The 21970-nt window shown below is 38.8% G+C and overlaps 2 protein-coding genes across 12 annotated transcripts; one reads left to right on the top strand and one right to left on the bottom strand.

Annotated features, from left to right (window-relative positions):
• Positions 1 to 34: 34 nt before the first annotated feature.
• Positions 35 to 17023, bottom strand: LOC111862821 (histone H4 transcription factor). 7 transcript variants are annotated; one of them, XM_023848544.2, is made up of 10 exons: positions 16661 to 17023; positions 13966 to 14044; positions 13287 to 13802; positions 10591 to 10730; positions 9676 to 9862; positions 7985 to 8137; positions 5608 to 5806; positions 4041 to 4170; positions 2880 to 3013; positions 35 to 803 (listed from the first exon to the last, which is right to left on the bottom strand). In XM_023848544.2, exons 3-10 carry the CDS (start codon positions 13774 to 13776, stop codon positions 614 to 616), a joined length of 1623 nt encoding a protein of 540 aa, XP_023704312.1. In that variant the 5' UTR covers positions 13777 to 13802; positions 13966 to 14044; positions 16661 to 17023; the 3' UTR covers positions 35 to 613. The 7 variants fall into 7 exon arrangements, with proteins under 7 accessions (XP_023704312.1, XP_033606728.1, XP_023704311.1 ...); XM_033750837.1 differs by having other exon boundaries at positions 16799 to 17023; XM_023848543.2 differs by lacking the exon at positions 13966 to 14044.
• A 251-nt stretch (positions 17024 to 17274) lies between these two features.
• Positions 17275 to 20867, top strand: LOC111862829. 5 transcript variants are annotated; one of them, XM_033750818.1, is made up of 3 exons: positions 17275 to 17394; positions 17705 to 17797; positions 18342 to 20867. In XM_033750818.1, exons 2-3 carry the CDS (start codon positions 17711 to 17713, stop codon positions 18777 to 18779), a joined length of 525 nt encoding a protein of 174 aa, XP_033606709.1. In that variant the 5' UTR covers positions 17275 to 17394; positions 17705 to 17710; the 3' UTR covers positions 18780 to 20867. The 5 variants fall into 5 exon arrangements, with proteins under 5 accessions (XP_033606709.1, XP_033606707.1, XP_033606708.1 ...); XM_033750816.1 differs by having other exon boundaries at positions 17511 to 17797; XM_033750817.1 differs by having other exon boundaries at positions 17275 to 17414.
• Positions 20868 to 21970: the final 1103 nt, after the last annotated feature.

Genomic DNA, 21970 nt, shown 5'->3' with positions numbered 1-21970 from the left:
TGGTATAATTACTGTGTTGATATCTGTTGCCAGGATATGACTAATGAAGACTGAGAACCCTAGTGTGTGTGTAACAGTGAACTGTAAAGTGTGTAGATCAGCGATGATGCTATATTAATTTAGTTATAAGTTGAGTGTATAACTACAATAAATCCAATTATCCAATCCAAACCCTGTCTAACCATCACACCCCTTCAAATATATGACAATATTTATCCTGATAGTTACTGCAGTAATATGTTTAATTACAATGCTCCCCAGGGAATAATCTCAATGTTAAATTTTCTCCATTTAAAAATATCCTTCAGTTTAGTGTTCATATCCATTGCTGTCCTAAGAATCCTTAAATGGGGGTTTCATTCTACCATGTTTATACAGACAGAACAACATATTTTGTAACTTCTCAGAAACATAACACACAATGTAGAACGCAGCTAGAATGACAAAAGAACTTGAGTAAACGAGCAAACAATTCACTACATTTGACTACCACTGAAAATAAGAATGACAGTCCCTGGGGGAAAAGCAGGCACCTCATCAACCTCCGTCATCTTGTCATGAACAACAGTCACATGGTTATCCAGTTTCTTATGGAGGTGAAAATGCTGCCTTCTTACTCCTCTTTCATCTGGGGATCATCTTCATGCTCTGCAACTGTGACCTCAAAACGCCTGCCACTTACTCGACGCAGGTTGTAGCGACTACTGCCACACAATGGCTGGGTAGAATGAGGTGGTGACTGCATCTTCTGGGCCCCCTTCAATCTCTGAAGCCGGAAGTATCCATCATCATCACATTTGTACCTGTAATAGACAGCACTCAACTGTTTTGTCTTCCCAGGGTTCCTGCAAGATATAAAACAGTACTCCCTGGACGGCTGAGGAGTCAGAGTTTGAGTCCCAGTATGGTAAAGAATTTTCGCTTCTCTGCAGCGTCCGGACCAGCTCTGCAACCCACCCAGCCTCCTATCCAATGGGTACCAGAGGCCCCTTCCCCAGGCATGAAGCTGACCGCTAACCTCCGAATTGTGGCGAGGTCTAGAAAATGTGGATCTACACACCCACTCCTCCATACACCTTCATGGCGTAGTGCTTGATTAGTTAAGCACAGAGAGAACTTTACTCATAGCTTTTTACTCCCTTCAGATAAACTCAAATTATCTACACTTGTGGGTTGTAACACTGTGTACTTCAGAGACAGCCTACTTTTGCTGGTTTCTAGCTTGGTTTACTCTTCAGACCTGAAGATGGAAGCAACATGTTCCTCAAAACCACTGGGCGCACTTTGACTTCCTATAAGTGAACTGTGTAATTTTGATGTGAACTGCTTATGTTTCTCAATAGAGTGACATAATGGAAACTGTTTATCACTACATTAGGAATTTGCATTTCAGATTCAGTCAGGAATATTATTTTCTTGTTATCTTACCAAATTTTGTTAACTAGTTCTTGGCTGTGACACTGTGCAGTCTGGTATTAGTCGACTCAGTTTTGGGGGAACCTGCTGCCTCCATTCAGGGTCAAAGAGTAAGCCAAGCAAGAAGCCATCAACAAACAGGCAGTAAGCAAGGCTCAAAAACAGTGGACTCCTACTGGACTACACAGCATTAAATCCCAGAAAGTGGTAGTTTGCTGTGTGACACAGAAGGAAAAGTATTTTGATGAAGTGCAAAGGGAGCTTCGAACTGTACATGATTTCAGAGGCAGTACTGAGACAGTAAGTGCAGTGTCCAGTAGGTCGATCTACAAAGTCTTGTGACAGGGCAACCACGCTGAATACAGGTGCACTGTACACCACCAGCTGGAGAGTGGACAGGAAGCAGGAAATTCAATCCATGGGGGGACCCACAAGCAACTGCTGCCCTTTTGTGGGACTCTGTGAACTGTACCTGGTGCCTCAATACTCCTGACATCATGTACCAGCCTAGTTCCCCCCTTGCCCTTCCTCATTCAAACATCTCTTCTAACCTCTTCTCCTTGAACAATTTTTCCTCGCCTCTTTTCTCCTCAAACATTTGACCCCCTTTAGAGGTCACCATCTCACAGTGGCTCGCTTGCAGCCTTATTTCTGCTCTTCCTTTCCTTACATTTGTACCATGGTTACTATTCTACCCTTAAGATGGAGGCAACAGATTCTTCCAAAATGTTGGTACCTTTCTACCAAACTACAAAGCATCATATTCAAGAAGACAGTAATATTCCTTGAGGTCATGTCTGATAACTTTGAAGGACAGAAAAATACTGACATCGCCTGATGTCTTGTGACTTATGCTCCCGTGTCCCCAGGCTACATAGGATTCATCACAGTCCGGTACAGATTCAGAGTGGCTTCATGGTGCAGCAACCATGTACAAAACATTGATTGCTGTGGATACTTGCTGACCTCGTGTAACTAAAGTGTGGAGGGAATGCAAGAGCTGATGTTTTCTGAAACATATGTTTATGCATGTGTAGCACCTTCCCATCTAAGTTGTTCACCCTGTGCTCACAGCTTTCAAGATATTTGGCTACAACAGTGTATGCTATAATGTTGGGTATGACGTCCTTAGCAGCGACTAAGAAAATACTATATTCTGGGGTGTAATGCCATGTAATGTGTCAGAAGTTCACCTATCTTTTGGAGAAACATGGGTGAACTTCTGACAGACTACACAGCATTACACCTGAAGAGAAAATACTCTATACATACCACTGTATCATATAAATATGGGTGGGGAGACATAAACATTTAAAGACCAGAAATGACAGAATGATCTTACAAGTTTGGTTGTTATTATTGAACTGTACTGTCTGTAGCTGCATTATGAGCCCAGTCATTTCTGTGGCACAGAAACAGTGTAGCCTTCTCTTCACACACAACATCCTACAAGTTACACTGACCTGAATCTGGAATGCCCTGGTGGCCAGAAGATGCTGTGCTGAACCATGAGGTGCTGTGTGAGCAGGGACCCACGTTGAAACAGATTATCACATATGTGGCAGCAGTACATTGGCTCGTCATCCCTACGGTGAGACTGAAACACCACAACAAAGCGACATGCAATGACAATGTACACTAGCAGTGAATGCCAAGTGCACACAGGTTTACACTGGACTATAAACACAGTGAAAACTTGAGGAAGAAACTGTTGAACTTGGAGTTTGACACTATTACATGTCTTCTAGAATTGTTTTCATTTTATGAGTCGATGGATGAAAAACCGGCACTCTTCTCTCTTCTACCATAACAAACCTCAGATTAATCAGACCAAACTTAATTCAGAGAATTTCAAATTTTGTGACACAACCACCACCTAAAACAATAAATAAATTTATGAACCTTCCCATCTCTGCCAGTCAGTGATAGGAAATATGGGAGTTGGTAACGTCTCACACTTAGTAAGTGAGAAAGCACTTATATTTCAAATGTCAGTCTCAAGAATGGCATTTTATCCTCCCAAGACCTAAAATGGTAAAACAGAAAGGCTTTAAGGGGATACAGTTGCATCCAGTCTCAAGGACCTATCGGTATGGCTCACGTAACAAGTGATGTCATGCACACAGAAACACTAATCTGTTCTTTTGAATGAAGTCACAAAGGTGGATAAGCTCATTTGGTTGAATGATGAGCACAGAGGTGAAGCATGTCAGTCTGCTGCCTGGCTTTGTGCAGGGCAAATCGTCTAGTAACTGAGAAATAGGGCAGTACCATAGCTGAGGCAGTTACTCACTGGCTTCCCACTGTGGTGGCCTGGGTCTGATCATGTGGGATTTATGGTGGACAAAGTGGTGCTGGTGCAGGTTCTCTCCGAGTACTTCAGTTTCCTGTGCCAATCTTCATTCCACCAATTGCTCCACAATTACCACCATCTATCATCAGGGGCTGGTACAATAGGCCAGCAGTGGCCGCAGTACCAAGTGGACTCAGTCTCACCCCAATGATGATGATAAAGAGAAATACTGCCACACTACTGCTTCCCCTCATGTTCTCTCATGCACGACCATATGCCACCACTTGTTCCACGAGTACTACAGTGAAACCATATACATGAGTTCACATACCTTGCGGTAATGCTTACGAAGCCCATACCCACTGCGACATGAGAAGGTGCATCCCTTCACCTCACAGCAATAACGTGGTTCTGAGGAATGTGTGTTCAAGTGGCATTTCAGATCATACTGTGTCTTTGCTCTGGAACACAGTTCACATCAGACGAGTTACATTGTGATGGTGCCTTGCTACTGTCTAAATCCCTTCCAATTCATCACTCATCCTACCATTTTAAGCTGTATAGCCTAAGATACGTATGGCATAAAATAAGCCACAGAAAAGCTACATACATCATTCAGAAAGTAAAGATTGTTTGGAGATTTAAATAAAAAAAAATATTTTACATCTTTACTACAGACTTTGAGTAATTTTTCTATATAATCCCAATACCAAAAACAACTGGAGAATGTGAAATGTTTTAAATATTTGGGTAGCTTGTTAACAGATGATGGAAGGTGTACTTGTGAAGTTAAATCCAGGATTGCCATGGCAAAAGCTGTTTTTAGCAAGAAGAATCATCTTTGTACCAGCAAATTGGACTTAAATTTGAGAAACTAATGAAATGCTACGTTTGGAGCATAGCTCTGTATGGGGCTGAAACATGGACACTTAGGGCAGTAGATCAGAAACATCTGGAAAGCTTCGAAATGTGGTGTTGGAGAAGGATGGAGAAGATCAGTTGGACCGATTATGTGAGAAATGAAGAAGTGTTAATTAGAGTCAGTGAGCAGAGGAATATCCTACATGAAATAAGAAAACGGAAGGCTAATTGGATTGGTCATATTTTACGCGGTAACTGCCTTCTAAAAGAAGTTATTGAAGGAAAGATAGAGGGGCGGATAGAAGTGACCAGAAGACGAGGAAGAAGATGCAAGAAGATGCTGGATGACCTTGGGGACAGAAGAGGATATTCTCATTTGAAGGAGAAAGCTCTAGATCGCATTGAGTGGAGGAACTGTTTTGGAAGAGACTGTGGACCTGTTGTCTTGACAGATTACTGATGAATGAATGATGAATGAATAAGCCCAATAAAACTTCAGACACTTGTATTGTGTGACGAATTTCTGTATGCCTGCATTATAGAAACCTGCTGCTAGTCCACTGAACCGGTCTTTTACTGTCGTCTTCACTTCTCCATCACTATCCGCGCAATTGCCACCAAAAACTGCTTCAAGTGTGTGAACAAGTGAAAATCACTTGCAGCCATGTCCAGACTGCAGGGAGGATGGAAAAAAATGAAGTCCCAGTCTACGTAGTGCACGTGCACATATGGTCTTTACTTTCTGAAGAACCCTCTCATGCATTAACTCACTGTTGGTGAAAAATGCCAGTTTCGTAATGCTGCAAATGTGATTATGGATGTGAATGGCTTAAAAACGCTAAAACAAATGTCTGTATTATGTAATGTCAAATGATCATGAATGGTGCATAGGGATTTGTGACTGCTCTGAGTATACGAAAGTGGTACCTTGTTATTCATCTGCAAGGATGGATACCTCGGTTGGTTTCTCCTGTTCCCCAGGTGAAATTCAAGCAGTTGGGACACAATCAGTGAGAAAACTGAACAAGCCTACTCACGTGAATTCACAAAAATTGCACTTAAATGGCTTGCAGTCTATGTGTTTGTAGCGAATGTGTGCAGCAAGGCCTGATGGACTAGGGCAGGTCATGGCACAGAAGGTGCACTTGTAGGCATTTGAATGGTGACACATGTGGTCTCGCAGCAGTCTCTTAGATGCATAAAATTTGGAGCAGTGTGAGCACTGGTACCCTTGCACTGAAACAAGACACACTATCACAGCTTCTTGGGCAGGTGGTAAAGCATCATGGAATTTGGAACTGAATGGACAAACATACAGTTAACTTTGATTTGTTTCATTCTGGTCCATTACAAACCAATCCGTCCAGTGTGACATGTAAGTTTTTACTATATTAAAACTTATCTCCCTTACATGTTTCGGTCTTTATGGGCCATCTTCAGAGGGAACATCATTACAAACTGGAAACTACCATCACAATAGGTGTTTTGATTTAAAATACATACACTTATATCTTATAGTGCACAGTATGCATAAAGTTGAACGTTTCACAATCACGGCAGCTTCCTGGTGTTGTAAAATTTTTAAAAGTTTCTAGATGTTATTTAAAAAACCTTTATTGTCAGTAGTTAAACATTTTTTTTAAACCATGTAGGTTTGTGTCCGTACTCCTGTTGTCGTCCTTGTATAGGGCAGATTTTGTGCCCATACATATATATATATATATATATACGCAGACACTAGGATCACTGAACTAGTACAATACCCATAATATATTTGCAGAACCTCCTCATAAAGATAGACAGGCGGCACAAAATCTGTCCCATACAAGAAGGACGATAGGAGTACGGACATGAACCTATGTGGTTTAAAAAAAATTAACTATTGACAATAAAGGTTTTTTAAATAACATCTAGAAACTTTTAAAAACTTTACAACACCAGGAAGCTGCTGTGATTGTGAAATGTTTGACTTTATGCGTACTGTGCATTATAAGATATAAGTGTATGTATTTTAAATCAAAACACCTATTGTGATGGTAGTTTCCAGTTTGTAATGATGTTCCCTCTGAAGATGGCCCGTAAGGACCGAAACATGTGAGGGAGATAAGTTTTAACGTAGTAAAAACTTGCATGTCACACTGGACGGAGTGGTTTGTATTTATACAGTTAACGATTACTATCTTCTGGAATGTAATACCACACAGTTTCAGCTCCTATCAGTAACAAGGTTTGGAAGTTGATATTGGATTATACTCCAGGGGTGGTCCTTCGTAATTTTTAATTTTTATTTAGTTGGGTAAAAAATAAATTGGTTGGGTGGTGAGGCACTATTCCATCTTTCCTTTTATTCTTGATAGGTTTTCTTTTTTCATTTGATCATACCTGTCTTTTTTGTTTCAATGGATAGTTCTGTTGGTTTATATGCTGTAGAGAAGGATACATTTTGCACTGAATAAAACCTGCCACAATTGCAAATATGGCACCCACTGACAAAACATAATGAAAGATAATATGCTATAAATGTACAGCCTCCATCTTGAGGGTCAAAGAATAAGTCAGGCAAGCAGCAAACAGAATAAGCTGGTTGGTTGGGTAAATTGCTGCTGGTCCTTGGCAGCACAGTCAAACTTGATTTCAGGTCCTGTCAGGACCCATTATATTTTTTGTTCCTTTAACTTTTATGTGTTTTGAAAAGGGGCCTTCTCTTTGACGAGAGGAGGGGTCTGACTACTGCTGGTCACTCCCCTTCTACTGGGGGAATGAATCCTTACTCAACTCTGGCTGAGTGTCAACTTCCGTCATCACTGCTCACTCATTCTCTCATATAGCAAGCCAAACACGGAAAGAGTACATATATAGACCATGGCAGGAACCCACAGTGAACCAACAGAACATGGAGAAGAGTGAATGGATAGAGGTCCTCATATGGGCAACTTTTGCTCAGCAGAGCTGAGAAATAATGGCAAAAGGACCAGTGCGATGTATACATACATCTTGAGAGCAACAGGGGCTGTAGGCAGGGCACAGAGGTGGAAGAAAACCAGAACAAGAATGAAAGCCCTAATGTGAGGGGGAAGGGTGAATGCATGTGGTGAACTGCTACCAGACTACATGGCGTTACATCCCAGAAAAGTATTCTTCATAATCACTGCCACGAGAACCTCAATCCTGCCTACAGCAGAAGATTACCATCTTCTGGGATGCGATGCTGTGCAGTCTGGTACAAAGTTTGGAGGGATAGTTTTCATCTCGAAGATAGATGTAGTATCTTTCTAATGTACTGCATGGTGCCACATCCCTGAAGACATGAATCTTCTCATATACGTGCGAGAGCCTGAAACTGAACACAGTCTGCTCTAAGAGACTGAAACTTTCAATATGAAGTGCATGTATGCCAACAGGTTCAGAACTTACATTCCAAGGGAACCTGACGCTTACAATGATCCACGAACTTTACTTTATTTGCAAAGAGCCCACCACATGTTGGACAGCCCACAAGTTTCTCCTGCGTGTGGCTTCTGACATGTTCTGCTAATTTGTATACTGAGCGGAACACAGACTTGCAACCTGCAACATGAAAAAGTTTACACTTCACTAGTGGATTAATCCACCTGCATACCTGTTCAGTGATGTCTCAATCTGATTGCGAGGTGGGCTATGCCATAGCTGAGGAAGTTAAATGTTGGCTTCTCATCATGGAGCCTGAGGTTCGATCCTGGGTGACATCATGTGAGACTTGTGGTGGATAAAGTGGTATTGAAGCATCTTCATCTCCAATTTTTTCCAATTCCCCCTGCTAATCATCATAGCATCACTGCTCCATTTTCATCTATCACCATCCCCTGACTTGTGTGACAGCCTTAAGCAGGCGGTGCATTATCACATCCTTGGTGTTTGAGTTTGGGCTTCACCTCTGAGCCAGAATTTGACTGCTTGCAGAGTTATGTAGCAGAGAGCAGATAGCTAATCATGTGAGGGTCATTTAATGATGCTGCATGAAGTGGTGAGGTCATTCAGTGTCAAAATGATAAGAGATTTGTTATGCATGTTGAAATTATTATTATTATATTAATTATTGTCTTTTGGTAAGGTTCATTTTCCAATGTACTGTTGTATCAAAGCAAATGCAGACTACCCTCCAAAGGGGATGGTAACTTGCATTTGATTTTAATTATTGTCTAATTCATGATACCTTCCAACATTTTGAGCACCCACATGGAAGGATGGAATAAAACTTCACTCAAGGTAAGCGAAATTAAAAAAAAAAGTTGGATACGTCTACAACATGTACTGATCTACCAATTATAATGAAAATGGAGAGCTTTTCCTCACTATCACAGAAAACTGTTTTTAAATAAACACATTCACACCAAGGTAGATGCATCCCTACCTTCTGTAACAGATGACCACACTTCGCACTTTGACATATTCTTCGATCATTTAAGCATAAATTAATTTACAGATTTGGGGGGGGGGGATAAATCAGGGCATACTGACACTACTTTATATCTAACATCAAAATATGAATTTATGAATGCTTCCGAACCATAACATGTGTAATGTGAGCCTGAGTTACATGTTTGCCACTGCACTAGATGGCGTATACTCTTAATATAATGTGTGGATACCATTAAAGAAATTAACCACATAACTCGGGCAAGATGTTGCTCCAGCTACCAATATTCCATTCTCAATGAATCTTGTAGTCTCAGAGAATGATACCAGCCGTGTACATTCTCAGGGACAAGATGGAGGTAGTGCTTTCTCCAAAATTTGTGCAAAGACCTGCCAGACTACACTGCATCACATCCCAAAGACACTAATCTTCACAGCACTGACATGGGAACCTCAAATGATTATATATATATTGCATTGCTTGTGCTTTTGTTTCTCCTTGTAAGGGGTCTATGAAGACAGAGACAGAATCCAGTGTCCAAAACGTTGTTTTGAAAAATAAACAGGACGGTGTTTTTACATAATGACAGGACGATGCATAATGTCCGGAAACACAACATTGATCCATGTTTTGGTCTTATATGTCAGTATGAGTTTAAAACACAGCCTATACTATGGAAAGAAATCATGACCGGGAAATCAGAACTGACCACGCCAGCTACAGGGCACACCTCCTACCACTTTGTGGCCGTGTGGGTTGTTATGGACGTGTGTCTGCACATGACGGAAGTACATCTGTGAGTTGTTGAATGTTCGCTCACAATCATCCCAGCTGCAGGTAAATGCATGTGGCAAATTTGGTACCAGGTTTTTCCCAACTGGGCTGAATGTGCAACCCTGTAACAAATGGATCACTTGCTGTAATCATACATTTTCCTATACAATTAAAGAAAGTAATTCAAGAAAGTAACTAAAGGAATTCATAAACATTTACATAAGAATCCTATTCTGTCACTAGGGACATAATGATCAATCAGTAATTCATTAAGAAACAGCTACAAAGAATTGTGTGATGTATTTTCTCATCAGGAACCTGATGATACACAGGGTGCAAGGTTCAATCTCATGTCAGGTGTCAATTTAAAATTCTCTGTGCACAGATCAAAGCCAAACTTCGAAGTCTGGGGTGTGGCATACATGCCAGTTCATAGGCTGTCCTAAGATGTCTGTCTGCCTTGTGGTCCATCACAGAGGCAGGAAAGATTCTGTCTTATTGGTGCAGAATACATTAAGGTGAACAAATCCATAACTGGAGCATTTGTCACAGATAAATAAATTAACATTATATTGTACTTAAGCATGCTGTTGCATTAATATATCATTTATTTCATACAATATATTTCTGTCTACAATGCAAATTTTATTGTCCCCCTATTGTGAGAAGGAAGGGGGACAATAAAATTTGCATTGTAGATGGAAATATATTGTATGAAATAAATGAACATTATCTGTACACAGGTTCAGTACAGTGTTCATGAAAATCTTTCTTTATATGAGGCACAGCCAATATTCCCATAAACGAACAGAAGCTAAAACTTCTAAACATGAAAATGCTAGTGACTTACCAGTAGCTCTGACTGAGCCACTATGTTTGATCCAATGCACTTTATTTTGGTGTGATATGAGTGGAAGTTGACATGTCTCACAATCTCATTGGAATCGAAAGATTCAAACCCACATGACTCCCACAAACAAGCGTAAACACCTGCAAGACATATATCATCTGCTTTCACATTTTTCAAATTATGTAAACTAATTACTGCAGTCATTACACGCTGCATGACTGTTTTATTCTTTCTAAGGCCTCTTTGATGTTCAGAAGATCACTGCTTTTGTGGCAACAGTGCTACATTAACCGAAGTGGTGCCAAAAAATTATATATAGAAAAGAAGGTAAATATACCAGCTCCATGGAATGGAATGAAACTCATCCAAGTCATAACACACCTAAGTTTGTGTAGAAAAAGATTTATTCAGTTTAGCTGGTTCATTGCAGACATATATTTTCCATTTTGAATGTTAAAAACAAGTATTTTATTTATAATTTATTCACTTTTATCAGAATTAACATTTTACAGGATCCCCATTTTCTAAGATTATGGCTTGAAGGACCATCGTTTACATTGGTTGATGGCTTAGCAATGTTTTCTTGTGATACAAGAGGCCATGCATTTTTATTTCTTTGTTGCAGTAACTCCAGGGACTGACAACGTTCTTTCAGGGTTTGTATATTAACTGCTGAAGTTCATTCCAAACACAGCAATCTGACATGTTAAAACTTGGCGGTGAATCTGTGGACTTGAAAAATTCAAATACAGTATCATCACACGCTTTCAGAGCGCAGGTAACATGACTATATAAAAATTCACATTTTTAACATTCAAAATGGAAAATACTCTTCAGTAAAATGAACGAACCAAACTGAAGGACTCCTCCAAAGCATACTTAGGTATGTTTTACACAACTTACATGAATTTCATTCAAACCTGTAGCAATATTCATTTGTACTATTTCTTTTTTCTCTTTTTTTTTTTTTTTTTGCATCAACTGATACCGCAGGATGATGCAGGTTCATCATCATCATCACCACCACCACCATTGGCAAAACAGCCACAGCCAACCTCAGAAGATTCTGCCAGAATACATCTGGTTTTCATTTTAAATTTCGCAATAAAAAATGTTATTTACAGAGCAAGGTCATCAAATCTTGCATCCAACTTCCAACCTGGAGACCCAGATCCCTGTATTTATATCCTCTAGTGACAGGGTAACCCAATTACACCCCCAGGCATTGGGTTCCCTTTTTGTCATCTTCTATGACTTGCAAGGCTATAGTTGAGATATTCCAACCCACCTCCACATGCAGAAGATACATTAAACACACGTTAAATGCACAGCCAATAAGCTATCATGTTCTAAAACTCACTTTCTAATCTTAGTATTGATCTGAAGAGAGATAGTTTGATGTAAACAAACAGAAAATAAATAACTTATCAATGCAATTAATTACAGAGATATTATCCCTTTATACAAAGGGAAGACCTTTAATAGCCAACTTCAGTGAGCATGCTGTGGGATAGGAAACATCAAATAGGCAAATGATATGCAGTAGAACCACAGAAGCCGAGAAGGTCCAACACAACCCCTGAATATGTTGGTTAAAGGGGATCTGGTTAATTTGCGGCAGGCCTAAGAAGCGGACAGTGGATACTAATAATGTTCTGGAAGTAACAAACCACCTCAAAAAGGTTGGAGTTACAGGACGATGTCATGGTCAAATGCAAGGACTGTAATTCTGAACATTAGATGCTATCACATTAAAACTGGATGAGTGGAAGAAAAATGGGACAGAAAACTGGGCATTTTTGGACAAAATAGTTATAAAAGGGAAAAACCGGCTCTGGTAAGGTTATGAGAGAACAGGGTCAGGAGAATTATGAAAAAAAATATAGTGCATGTCTTAAGCCCAGCATATACGAGATACTCCGCTTGCTTAGCTTACCATTCAACCTTGAAGATGGAGGCATAAGTTCCTCCGAAACATCAGTAATGAGTACACTTCTAAGGAGTAAATCCCAGAAGATAGTACACCCTTTACAGTCACTGCCATGGGATCCTGAAATCTAATTGAACTGCAACTAAATACAAGTTGACACATGAACAGAAACAAACTGGCATACCAGACACAAAATATGAATGAAACATTACCATGCTCCCCATTAAAATTGTGTCTGCAACCTATATGCTAACATATATGCTAGGCACTGTGTCCTGGCATGTAACACAAGAATATGGATGTTGGCTGACTAAAGCAGAGAATGAACACAAACACTTGGTGCGCTTCTACTTACTAACTGATTATATAAACTGCTTAAAGGATATCCTCTAAGCTCTTTGGCAGTGGTTATTTTGTATAAAACACTACACAAATGTAACCACTACATGACCAAAAAGTAATTTGCAACAGGAAGCCTTATCAGCTGTTATTCTGGTAATGTCCAGGACAGCTTCAGTAAGGTTCTTAATGCCAATTCTGTTATTTTCTGTTTTACCCTGTTATTCTCAAAACAAATCCATTTGAGATATGTTATCAGTGAACCAGAGTTGACAAACACTGGATACCAAAGTTTATTCTCAGCAGAAACCAATGTATTACAGATAAGAATAGGATTTTGAAGAGATTAACAAGATGATGACTGGAAAAACGGCACTCTCGTGTAACCAGGTAACCAGAAACCTAGGAAGCACAACACTATTAGTACCTTCATGATTCTGATTCTCTTTGACCTCAAGGTGTGGAATGTGGAGGCTGACATGGACCACAAAGTGATCAAGATTAGTGCTTCGATAGTTGCAGTCCAGCCACCCACACTGAAGATCCAGCTGCTTGTAATTAGGCTTGTGTATCTTGTTCCTTCGCTTCTTTTCATAAGTAAATGACTGATCCTCATCTGTCTCATCAGTCTCATCTGGGGAGTCACATTCCTCTTCATACCCTGGCACTTCCTTCAGTTCTGGCTTGCACTCCGTATCCTTTTGTGCAGCAGGTGACTGACTTCTGTCCATGTCATAAATCTCATATGGGGAATCACATTCTTCCCTTTGTAATGTCACCTCTGGCTTGTGGTCCACATTCTTCAGTTGCATGTGAGAAGACAGACTGTCCAACCAGTCACCAGAGATTTCAGGAACATCAGACACTGCGAAGTTATGATGTGTGATTCTGGTCAATTCATTCAGTGGGTTGAACATGCTGATCTCCTGCTCGAACTGCAAACCTGGAATACATGTTCCAGTTTCTATCATTAAAATGATGCCAACTCATCACAGTTCAAATCATATTAAAAGAGAAGGGCTTGATTTAAAACTTTTTTATATATAGCACATGAAAGTCATGTGCCAGAGAAAAGGAGGAATATTAGAAGATTTATTCCACCTTACTGTTCTCATTTGAGTGAAGTTATTTTAAGACTTGGAGCTCCATGTACCCAAGAACACAATTATATCATCACATCCAAAACTGGAAAAAGATAAAAAAAAAAAATACAAAAATTCTTCTAAATAAACATTTGATATGGAAGTGATGATGGATGCACTATGGTAGACATGAAGTCATGATGATGACTATGAAGAGCGATACATTCTGGGATGTTATGCTGTATGGTCTGATATTTTACCAACATTTCAGAGGAACTATTCTTGACAGATCCATCCATTGGTACAATTACTACAACCTGCAATCAGTGCAGGTCTGTATGGACTTCAGTTATTCTGGACCTTTTGCCAAAGAAAATTAATATTTTATCAATAAACATGTAATACATAAATACTATTTCATTACAGTGTGTCAATGTAAAGTCTTGTCTTCCACAATATAATACCATATAGCTCCGTGAAAGTTAACCTGACGTTTCGGTAGAATACTTCACCTCCTTCTTCTGGGCTGATGAGATATTGAAGCAAGAAACCAGCACTGAGCAGGCAGAAGGCAGAACCTCAGGTTACTTGCTTAATTTACTCTTCAGTACGTTCCTTCAAAACGTTAGTGAACATACGACATTACACCTCAGAAGACAGTTCTCTTCATTGTTACAGCAATAATAATTAAAACTGCAACATCTTGATACCTGCCGAATTTCCTTAAATAGCAGGTTCAACACCACTTGCTAGTATATAATCTAATCCTACACATGCCAATACGTCTCTACAGCATCTTCAGTTTCAGTTTCAGTTTACTGTAATATTCCATCAATCAAGAACAGGCTACAAATGTCACCAGTCTGATATAGAACCAGTCACAGATATACAATACACCAAATACTCAAAGAATATATTACGCATGCTTTGAATATTAAAGTGTCAGTCATACAATTACACACCTCAACATAATACATTGTGAATTGGAAAATAAATCAGTCACTAAATACTAATGTATATGATTAGCATAAAAGTAAATTAAGAGGCAGCAAGAGCCCTATAAAACATTTTACATTTAGTTACATTGATTACTGGTCCTTTCTAATTAGTTTAATAAAAACCTAAAATTTAAAATAAAAGTAAGAAAGAGCAAAATAGAATTACAATGACTGTGATAAGTATATACTATCACAAATACCAAAGGGAATAGAATATCCCATTTTATTTATTGTTAAAAAACTCCTGCAAAAAAGTATTGTGCAAGGTCTATTAGTCTAGGTCTAATTTTGTCAATTTTATTAATGAAGTGAACCAGAATTAGAATTTTGATATTTATTGTATCCAATGTAAATTTGTTTATGTATGTCTGCTTTATGCTTTATAATTGTTTGCATGTATGTTTGTTTTGTTTTTGACATGTTTCAATTAATTATTGTAACTTANGAAAATAAATCAGTCACTAAATACTAATGTATATGATTAGCATAAAAGTAAATTAAGAGGCAGCAAGAGCCCTATAAAACATTTTACATTTAGTTACATTGATTACTGGTCCTTTCTAATTAGTTTAATAAAAACCTAAAATTTAAAATAAAAGTAAGAAAGAGCAAAATAGAATTACAATGACTGTGATAAGTATATACTATCACAAATACCAAAGGGAATAGAATATCCCATTTTATTTATTGTTAAAAAACTCCTGCAAAAAAGTATTGTGCAAGGTCTATTAGTCTAGGTCTAATTTTGTCAATTTTATTAATGAAGTGAACCAGAATTAGAATTTTGATATTTATTGTATCCAATGTAAATTTGTTTATGTATGTCTGCTTTATGCTTTATAATTGTTTGCATGTATGTTTGTTTTGTTTTTGACATGTTTCAATTAATTATTGTAACTTAAATTTTGATCTTGTGACTCATTCTATATCCTATGGCTTGTATTATGCCTGTATCAGGATCAATTAGAAAGTGAAATAAATGAATGAATGAATGAATGAACTAATCGTTACTAATCATATCATACTAATCTTTTTTAAAGAGCTGAAACAATTATCTAATAACCAGAAATCCTTTGAACGTTCCCTAAAAAGATTTTTACATGCTAACTCTTTTTATGCATTAAATGAGTATTTTAATTACAAAGGCACATAAATTTGAATGCTTAATGCCACATTTTAATATAGTTGGTAAGGGAGATGTGAGGAGCTGTATTGTGGTTACTTGTGACTTATGTCTGTTTAATCTTTTTGCCTTGTATTGTTGTATGTGCTGGATAATTAATGTGGGTGATCTTCGCGGTGTGACTTTGTGTATGTGTTTGATGACTAATTCCACATCCTGGGTTTGTTCCCTGTATGGATGTTATGGAAAGTGGAGGATGTGTATGTATGTATATGATGAGTCCTGTATCAATGTATTTTGATTTATGGGAAAATTGTATTAATTTTAAGTTTTTATAGTAATGCACTTTTTAAATCATGTTTAGTTACAATTGTAATAAGCTCTTGTTTTGTTTTTTTTTATATTGCCTATGTTAGTTAACTGGTGTGTTATTTTAGTTGTGTGACTTATGTAATCTATTACATGTATACATCTATAATCAAATGGACTATTTCCACATCCTAGGATTTTTGCCTGTATGGATATATTGAAAATAGAGGAAATGAATGAATGAATGAATATGCCTTAACTTCCTCATACCCGCTCATATCCCTCATACCTTTTCCTCTTTTCAATATACTAAACACCCTACAGACGGATCCTCGAAAGACGATGATTTCTTCTGGGACGTGACATAGTGTGGACTGGTAGACAAGTTCCAATTTTAAACTTATTTCACCCAGCCGATGGTACTCACTAAAAAGTATCTTATATCTTCAACTGTGGAAAGATTTTGTCGAGGTAACCATGCAAACCCAAAAGCTCGTTACTTGGTCACCTTATTCTAGTGGAAATTAGCAACTATACTATACTATACTATACTATAACTTCCCGCCCAGATTAACTGCAGTATCAAGGTATTCTGCTTGTCGATGTAATTTGTTTTATATGATCCGTGTGTATGAATTCCGTGAAATTAGTGACCCATGCCGAGAGAGTTTTGTGGTATTCTCTAATAATAGCTTTAGTTTTAGGCGCAAGTTGTTTATAGCTAATGAAGCCGTTTTATATTTCGGGAAAACGCACTTCATTGAGTTGTAATCAATAGTAAAATTAAAATTAATTCGAGAAAAATTGTAGTCTAATCCCTGATTATAGCCAAGCCTGTGGTCCTCGTAGTCGGCTAGTAGAATCGATACAACTTCGCAAAGTTCGCAAACAGTCGCGTCAGTCGTTTGGGTCGTTTGCTAACAGTTGGTAAACCTAGTTGAAAGGAAGATATGTAGTTGAAATATATTCGAACCAGCTGTTATTGTTGTAAAGAAAATGGGCTATATTTAATGGATTGCACTTGTAATTTATGTCAATAATTGGTATTTATATTCTTAATTGAATACTTTGTTGTGTTTTAACGACAGCACCGTCTTTTACTTCTACTTTATTTGTGAAATATTCTGAATTCGTTCCAGGTCAGTCTTAATGTGTATAGTCAGTTGGAAGTGCTGTCAAGTGTCATGCATGAAGCAAGTCGTCGTATTGTATTTGCAGAAATTGAACAGAATAGCACTTTTCCTTAGTCGTCGAGGAAAACGATTGTAAAGTGGTACAGCACTAGTGTGAAATGGGTGTGTCCCTGTATTAATTTTTGTTGATGCTGATGTAGGTAACAATGTCGAGTCCTCCAGACAGTGATCCGTCTACCCGACCAGAAACCCTGAAAAAGTTGGCCCAGCTTCAGATTGATCGTCTCAAAGAGGTATATAAAGTTTTGTAAGCCACATTTGCTGAAGTTTTTCAAAAGAAGCCTTGGCATAGAGAAAGAGATAGACTAGAATACCAAATACTAAATTCTAAAATAATTATGAATGAAATAGATTATAGCAATATAATTACCCAAACAAAACCTAGATGATTCAGTACTTGTGGAACTCCTCTAACTTCATGCATGCTTCTTTGCCTTATAATTTAATGTGTGATAACATTCAGGGAATGTTTGCTACAATTTGTAGTTTAAAAGTAGAAAGATCGAAATATACAAAAGTATAATTTTTCTTGTTCATTTATATGAATTATAGTACTGATAAAAATAATTTTGCAGAGATAGCACAGTCAGTGTAGCGACTACAGGCTGGACAATTGAGGGGTTGGAGTTTGAATCCCAGTAGGGGCAAACTCTTTTCTTCACAGCATCCAGACTGGCTCTGGGGCCCACTGAGCCTCCTATCCAGTGGGTACCAGTGATAAAGCAGCCAGGGCATTAAGCTGACCACTGAAAGAATAGAATTTTCTGTGTATTACAGGAAGAAGAAGAGCAGTGGATCTCAGGTGAAGAGTTGTATACAGAGGGAAGCAGTGAAGATGATAATGATAATACAGCCACAAGGAGCAAACGGCAAACTGGTGGCAGAGCACGGAAACATAGGCGAGTGGCACCAGGGAAGGATACAAGGTCCAAGCAAGGATGCTATAAGTCAAACGTTACACCATCAACGGTGGGTAGCAGTGGACAGCTGAGTGTAATTCCACCAGAGGTGCAATTGGAATCTCTAACATTAGCAGCTGAGGAAACTCACGAATCTCAGCCACAAGAGGGGAACGTGCCCATGACAAACTTTGATGAACAGATCGAACAGATCAAGATATCGTGGAGACCTAAACGAGGCAGCATCAAACTGCCCAACCTAAGCCCAGAAGGTAGAACTGAGATGCTGACTGGCACAGATGTAGCCACTCACTGAGTTGAAGCTTTGTAGCGACCGTCAGTTATTTGACTGCCTTAGACATTAGAGTCTTAGCCAATTCAGGTCACTCGATCGTCAAGTTCAGAGTGGATAGAAGTATGCTGTATCAACAGAACAGTTTATTTCATATGGTCATGGACAGTGATTCAGTATTGCTATGGGTAGAAACAGCCCTTGCCACGTTTTGGATGAAAGGATGTAGGAGAACCGCGAAAACTCCAGTTAGGATATGCTGACTGAATTGTTCACTGTCAGCGTGCCAAATATCAATTAACCAAGGTTCAGTCAAACCTCATTTTAGTATTCCTGAATTTAAGGTTTTATGTCATTTAACAATGAGTTTTGCTGACCCCAGGTCAATAATCTCTTGTTAAATTACCCTTCCCTTCCACTCCCCTCCAGCTGAAGATTTTCCTCAGTTTAGTATTCAAATCCATTGCCCCCAAAGGATACCTTCCATGGAGGTTTTACTGTGGATGTAATGGTAACAACTTATGGTGTCAGCTTTCAATGCTTCTGTTTATATAGAGGCCTGCAGATCTGGAGAAACAATTAATTGCCCTACATTTAGCAAGATTCTACAGATATCTAATATCTGAAGGTATTCAGACTTAACTTCAAAGTTAAATTCTGTCTTGTGGGATGTAACGCTGTGTACTTTGATAAATAGGTACCAGAATTGCAGAGACTTGCTGCCGTCACATGGTAGAAGAGTGGGATGTATGTAGGAAAGGTATTACTGGTGCCAGGGCTATGAATACCAATTTAGGGACAAATGTTCATAACATTATTCTTGTATTGTCTTGCTTATGGTTGAGGTCCTGCCCTGCCCTGCCCTGCTTTTCCCCATATCTGTACCACTTCTTGGCATGCTTGTGTTACTTTTCTACCATGAAGATGGAGGCAGCAGGTTCTTTCTAAGCATTGTTAATGATCTGCCACAGTACATGGCATCACAGCTAAGGAGACAGTAATATTCGAGCGTGTTGTGGATTATCCCGTGAGCTCTCTGAACCTTAAAGGCCTTGTAATGTCAGGTGAATTTGCTGGTGACTATATGTGTCAAAGGGAAGCCTCCTGTCATGTGGTGTCATTTGGAGGTGGATGAAGATGGACAGTCAAGTAACTGGCGGCTGTAAAGCTGTACCATGAACAAGTGCCGCGTACTTAATCACATTCCCTTCTGTAGTGGGTAGCTACTTCCTGGTCTTACATAGGTTATGTGATGGATGCATAAGCTGGCATTCTCTCTAGCAGTTCATGACCAGGAAGATATACTAACAAAAACCTGACATGTTTTTCAAAGAAAATATTTATGTCATGGTCTGATTGTTTTATTTTGTATATATTATTAAACATAAATCTCATCTGTGTGTGTGCATTATACTCAGGATAAGTGGATGTAACATTATAAGGGGATAATTGAAAAGTATCAAGGCAAGATCTCTTGTCTCATAATAATTTTATCTTAGAGTCTGTCAGACATGTACTGTGGGTGTACTTCTCCACATGCTGTTGAGTCTGTCCCAACTTTTCATTGTAACCCACATAGAAGTGTGCATTTTAAATTGGTTTGTTTACATTTGCCAAGGCATTCTTTGAAAGTTTGTACAGATGAGTGTTTTGTTGGGACTGTACATAAAATGAAATCATACTGGTGTCTAGCAGGTTACAGATTTGGCAGGGGGACCCAGATAGTATTTTCCTTTGAAACAGTTGCAGTCTTGATCCAGTATTTGACGGTGTGCAGTGTTACCATGATCTGGGGTAATCTTGCCGTTGCTTGCCAGTTTGGGAACAACAGGAATTGTCTTATTTTCTCATCACACTGCATATCAGTTATTGGCAGCACACAAGTTGTTATGTTAGTACCCAGGGGTGCATTAGTAACAAGGCAGTGAGGTGCAGAAAGTCTTTGTGCCTAAGTCATGTTGCTCAAGTCTGGCCTCTTTAAGTCCGAGTGTGCCTTTACAAGGGTCGGACAACTGGACCGCCTTGGTGGAGTCTGTGTAGAGGGTATGTTTGAAAATACAGTCTGTAAAATATTTTTATAGATGTGTACCTGTGTCTGGACAATTGTTGTATGAACAGAGATAATCATATTATGTTGAAGTGTTGGCAGCACTGTGTCATTAATATAGCTAGTACTATAAAAGATAAGAGATGTGGATTGTATAATAGGGAAAGCAGTGTGATTATCAATTGGGAACAGGCAGCTCATTTATACTCCAGTGTCCCTTGGCACTGGAGGTTGAAGGTACATGGTGGATAGACAGACAGCTGCTGACCAAAAGAACATTACATACTTTTTGTGTAATTGTGATTCTGCTAGTTGTATTCACAAAGACCTTCCCCGTGAAGACCATAGCATTATGTGGCACAGCTCCTTGGATTCATATTAACCTCTCATGTCATGAGGCCATATAGACCTGGTCACCAAGTCTGTAATGCAGTTTTCTTTACAATTCTACACAGCATTCATGCCGTATGTAGTCACAAACACTTGGTCTGCCTATTGACAAGTGACTGAACTAATTATCTGTTGTATTCAACAGGCTTTCTTTCACAGTGCCACCATTTTTAGTTCATCGAAACACTTGATGGAAATATTTTTTGTTTTCTTAAGACATGTCATTCAGTGGTCTACCAAAATGGCTGGTGTGTCAAACCAAGCATATGTGAGACAGATCTGCTGAGAAATTCAGCAACATTTAATATTCCCCATATTCTGACATGCACGTGAACTTTGGTGGCTACTGGCACACTGGTTCTGCTGATACTGCAAATTATATATAAATATGTAATTGACATCATGGTACAAGGGACTGCTTCTGGATATATAGACCAGTGAATGGCTTGAGGGGTTAACATTTTAGCCAAATTCTTTGTACCCAACAACCGATGCAGTCTCATTACTAGTGTGCATGCATCGCAGTGTGTTAGTCTTGCATGGTGCTTTCAGAGGTGCACAATGCCTCGTTAAGCAGGACAAGCGACCTGTTATAGTGAGAAGCTTGGTCTTTTTGAAGAGTGTGTAGTGAACTTCTCAATGCCAGCCGGTGCCTGTGTTATAGATATTTTAAAACTTGTATATGTTCATTATACACATAATAAATTTATATATTCAAATAGCCTTATCTTCCCTCTATCCAGTTGATATTCCTGCAGATATGGTGAGTTCTGGAGAT

The sequence above is a fragment of the Cryptotermes secundus genome, unplaced genomic scaffold (assembly GCF_002891405.2).
Source record: "Cryptotermes secundus unplaced genomic scaffold, Csec_1.0 scaffold462, whole genome shotgun sequence".
NCBI lineage: Eukaryota > Metazoa > Arthropoda > Insecta > Blattodea > Kalotermitidae > Cryptotermes > Cryptotermes secundus.
This window is presented reverse-complemented; position numbering and strand designations above follow the sequence as displayed.

Bases quoted from the DNA above. Each gene is read 5' to 3' on its own strand.
- LOC111862821 (XM_033750836.1), bottom strand. From the start codon at position 13,830: ATGATAGAAACTGGAACATGTATTCCAGGTTTGCAGTTCGAGCAGGAG. The intron at 5,807-7,984 runs GTAAGTTCTGAA...GTCTTGTTTCAG, and splicing joins GCGTCAGGTTCCCTTGGAAT to TGCAAGGGTACCAGTGCTCA. The intron at 4,171-5,607 runs GTGAGTAGGCTT...ACTGTGTTCCAG, and splicing joins TGCAATTTTTGTGAATTCAC to AGCAAAGACACAGTATGATC.
- LOC111862829 (XM_033750818.1), top strand. From the start codon at position 17,711: ATGTCGAGTCCTCCAGACAGTGATCCGTCTACCCGACCAGAAACCCTG. The intron at 17,798-18,341 runs GTATATAAAGTT...TGTGTATTACAG, and splicing joins AGATTGATCGTCTCAAAGAG to GAAGAAGAAGAGCAGTGGAT.